Source organism: Equus quagga, unplaced genomic scaffold, assembly GCF_021613505.1.
Source record: "Equus quagga isolate Etosha38 unplaced genomic scaffold, UCLA_HA_Equagga_1.0 156523_RagTag, whole genome shotgun sequence".
Taxonomy (NCBI): Eukaryota; Metazoa; Chordata; class Mammalia; order Perissodactyla; family Equidae; genus Equus; species Equus quagga.
Window position 1 is genome coordinate 1 of NW_025797025.1, and position 4194 is coordinate 4194.

General features: G+C 59.0%; 1 protein-coding gene across 1 annotated transcript; it reads left to right on the forward strand.

The window, feature by feature from the left end:
* Positions 1 to 958: 958 nt before the first annotated feature.
* On the forward strand, positions 959 to 4147 carry LOC124233178 (DNA dC->dU-editing enzyme APOBEC-3G-like; the record flags this gene model as incomplete). The annotated part of the gene is made up of 3 exons (XM_046650331.1): positions 959 to 1067; positions 1946 to 2090; positions 3812 to 4147. Coding segments are annotated over exons 1-3 (510 nt in total), but the record flags the coding sequence as incomplete, so codon positions are not given.
* Positions 4148 to 4194: the final 47 nt, after the last annotated feature.

Below are 4194 nucleotides of genomic sequence, written 5' to 3' on the forward strand. Positions count from 1 at the left end.
GCAGGCGCCCAGGGCAGGGTTTGTGGGCTGGTCCAGCTCTCCCAGGATGGGCATCTCCCCTGAGAGTGAGCACTGGGCCAGGACAGGGTGGACTGAGAGGAGCCAGGATGTGGGAGTCTGTGGGACAGAGGGGCAGCCCCTCGGGGAAAAGCATGGCCGGCTAGGGCTCAGGGTTACATCTGGGGCTGGAATACAAATTGCCCCCTTTCCTCAGGGCCTGAGGTGGACAGAAAGGAGCACAGGCGGGGCCCTTTCTCAGGCGGGTGACCATCCTGCATCCATCTGCTCCCTGTGTGGTCATGGCTGGGCCGTCCCCACTGGGACCTGTACTTTTCTGCGTGCAACCAGGGAATGAGTGAAGGCTCCCTGTCTACTTGCTGTCCTTACCTGGTCAGCTCCTAAGGAGAGCTCAGCACATAGTGGTCCCCTTCCTTTCCAGCATGAGGGGTGAAGGCCGGCTGCCTGTCTCTCAGACCAGATCCCTCCCTCCCCACTGTCTCCCCGCTGGCCCTTCCACACAGCAGGTGCCAGAGAGCCTGGACCAGGCCACGCCCTGTGCTGCTGCTGTGGGAGATTCAGGATAGGCACCCTGGAGCCTGCCCGTTAGGGCTCTGTGTCCTGCACCAGGGCCTTCCTCAGGGTATGGACATCTGTCCTCTGACCCCCTGCCCTGCTGGTCCCTGCTGTCGAGGGACCACTCCCTCCACAGACCTCATTATCCCCTGATCCGTCCAGAACGCTTCCAGGTAGGGCTGTGGTCAGAACAGAGAAACCAAAACCTAAACGTCAGCAAGGGCTTCGAGTGGGACATTGGGGCAGAGAAGTTCCTTCTTCTGTGCTACTCCTGTGGGTGGCATGAATGGCCTGAGCTCAGGAAGAGGTGGGGCCCAGCATCACACACTCAGCAGCTTCCAGTTAGGTGCTTTGATGGTATATAAGGTTCCCGGGTCCCTGAAGAGCATCATAGGAGGACGACACCGGCAGTGAGCCGGCAAGGAGCAGAGGACGCAGAGCCAAAGACAGTGAAGGGACTGCGACATGGAGGGCAGTGCAGCGCCCATGGCCAGGTACCACCCATCCCCCCAGCACTCCTGCTCCGGAGCCCCCTCCTCTGGGTTCGCTGATGGGGACTTGCCTCCTCCCCTCAGGGGCTCCTCCAGACCCCCGGGGCCTCCTCCTCTTCTCTGTCTGTCTCCTGCTGGCCCGCCTTGGGTCCAGCTGTGACCCCTCAGCTGATGCCCAATCTGCTTGTCCAGCCCGCACCCCCCAGGCTCCTGGGGACTCCTCCTTGCTGGTCCCCGTTCCTCCTCTTCCTCCAATCCCCTCTGAAATCTATCATTTCTGCTTAGGCATCACCTCTGAACTGTGGGTTAGGAGGTCACTTTCTGCTTTAGGATTTGAATTTTGTTAAGGACACACATTATTTCCATAATGAGGAAAACATCCCACGAATCTGTGAGGAGCATGGTCTCTGGCATTCTCTTTCCACCATGTTCCTACTCTGGACTGCATTTGGCCCCAATGCACCTTGTGGCTCAGCTTAACCCTGAGGCAAGAGGAAAAAGCCCCAGTGGGTCCACTTCAACCAGGGGAGTGGGTCAGTGGGGACAGGGCTGGGAGGGTGAGGCCAGGAGAGGTGACCCGGCTACTCCAGGCAGAGGGAGAGGGCCACATCAGAGGCGCTGAGCCCCCTGCACTGCTCCTGGGGGAGACCCTGACTCAAGGACGGAGGTGATGTCCCCAGGAGCCCCCAGAAGTTGTCAGAGAGGGAGACCTGGTGTCTCCAGCAAAGGGAGTGAAGCCGGTCCTCCATGGGTCTGGCTGCAATGTGGGCACAGGGGAAGGAGCTCAGGGTGGAGGGAGAAGGGGTGTGGGGCGGCGGGAAGAGAACTGAGTGGCAACTGAAGGAGTCAGGTATCGTTGGGTTTCTCCCACCTTTGTCCAGACGCCTGATGGACAAAGACGCCTTCACTAAGAACTTCAAGAATGTGAACTGGCCACGCAAGACCTACTTGTGCTATGAGATGGAGCTCCCGGATGGCGACTCCAGGGTCCCGCCAGACCAGCACAAGGGCGTCCTGCGCAACAAGGTGACTGACCCAGCCCAACTGCAGCTGGCGGGACCTCTCAGTCCTGGGACTCTCAGGGGAGAAGCTTCTCGGGGCTCACAGGGTGTCCCACAGAGCTCTCCCTCCTCGTCCCCACAGCTGCTGAGGCTCCACCTGGGGTCAGGTGGGGTCCATTTCTACTGAGATTGGCAGCTTTGAGCCACATGGTAGAAACTAGTCACAGTGCCCCAGAGTGGCACCACCAGCCAAGTGTCACCCCAGGCTCCAGCAACCCCTCCTGCTGTGCCTGTGAGCATCCATCTGGACAGAGGGAAGGCAGTCTGGACAAGGGTCCTGGGGCAGCCTCTGGTCTGAGTGCCAGTCCTGTGGGCTCCCAGTGCTCCTTCTGGTCACTCCCGGGGGGGCCTGGCAGGAGCCCAGCCCATTACTTAGGAGATCCTGGCAAGGGTCCTTCACCACCACTGCATTGCCGGCTGCTCTGAGCCCAGGGACACCCCGCTGGCCCTCGTGCACCCATCACACTCCCGCCCAAGGTCTCTGCACCTGCACCGCCGGCCTGACTTCTTCTCGGTTTCCTGTTGAGAATCTGTCACTCTGCAGTTTGGGCAAATCTCCAGCATCCTGTGAGCCCAACAATGACATTCATCCCGTGACCCAGGCACCTCTCCCCTGTGCGCCCCTCACCCCGCTCCTCCCTGCACAGTGAGGACCTCACACCCTCGGGCTCAGCACAGGGTGGAGCCCAGAGCAGAAGCTTGTAGAAGTTTTGGTGCACAGATGGGGGCGGGGGAGGGTGGTGAGCGGGTGGATCCCTCCATGGAGGAAGCACCCACGTCTGTGGCATTAGGTCCATGACCCTGGCAGCACCGAGCCTCGCCATGCCCTCTGCCTGCTCTTCTTCTCCTCCCTGTGTGGCCGGAGCAGCTGAGGCTCCTAAAGGCACTTACCTCTGTACGCCTGTCCAGGAGCTTCAGAAACTCCATCATCAAGATGGATCTGATTTTCTTTGTTCTTTTGCTGAGGAAATTTGGTTCTCAGCTAACACCTGTGCCAGTCCTCCTCAATCTTGTATGTAGGACACCTGGACAGCATGGTCACGGACGAGTGGTGTAGGTCCCTTCCCAGGACGCAAACCCAGGCCGCTCTAGTGCAGCGTGCCCAGTCTTGCGGCTCAACCACGGGGCTGGCCCTATCTTAATGCAATGGTTTAGAAATAAAAATTGACGCACATTCCATGATGAAGGATAGCAAACAATGTAAATGAAGACTGATCAGAGCCAGCCCTGAGGGCCCGGCAGTTAAAGTTCAGCGCGTTCTGCTTCGGCGACCCGAGATGGTTTCCCGGTTGAGGAACCACAGCACCCGTCCGTCAGCAGCCGTGCTGTGGTGGTTCACGAAGAAGAACTAGAAGGACTTACAACTAGGAAATACAGCTGTGCTCTGGGGCTTTTGGGAGGAGAAATAAAAGGCTGGTCAGTTTCAGTGCTGTGCGGATCCACAGAGAGCCGAGCTGAAATGAAGGCAGCGCTACCGAGCCAGCCCTGTGTAAAGTGGGGATGTGTGCTCATCACGGAGTGTTGCATTGCGTTTGATCATGTAAATCTGATTCATCTTGACGCTGAGGTGGGCGCCCCCGCCCCTCTAGTTTTGTGCTGAGGCCAGTGCCTCCCCTGCTGCCCCGTCTCGCCCTCCCCCTGTGCACAGCAAATGACAGAACACTTTTCTTCCTCTTCTCCACTCAGGGTGCTCACATGCCCGGGAGACCCCGCCACGCAGAGATGTGCTTCCTGGACCTGATCTCTTCTTGGAACCTGGACCAGGAGCTGTGCTACAGAGTCACCTGTTTCATCTCCTGGAGCCCCTGCGCTGACTGTGCTCAGAGATTGGCTGAGTTCCTGCGGGAGAACAGCCACCTGAGCCTGCGCATCTTCGCTTCCCGCATCTACACCAAGGGAGACTATGAAGACTACAGGGCGGGACTGCGCACCCTGCAGGCGGCTGGGGCCCAAATCGCCATCATGACCTCAAAAGGTCAGCACTCCTGTTCTGGGGATGGGGCCAGGGGCAGGGAGAAACCTGTAGGAAGTTGCTAGAAAAGGATGGGCAGGATGCAAATCCCTGGGGG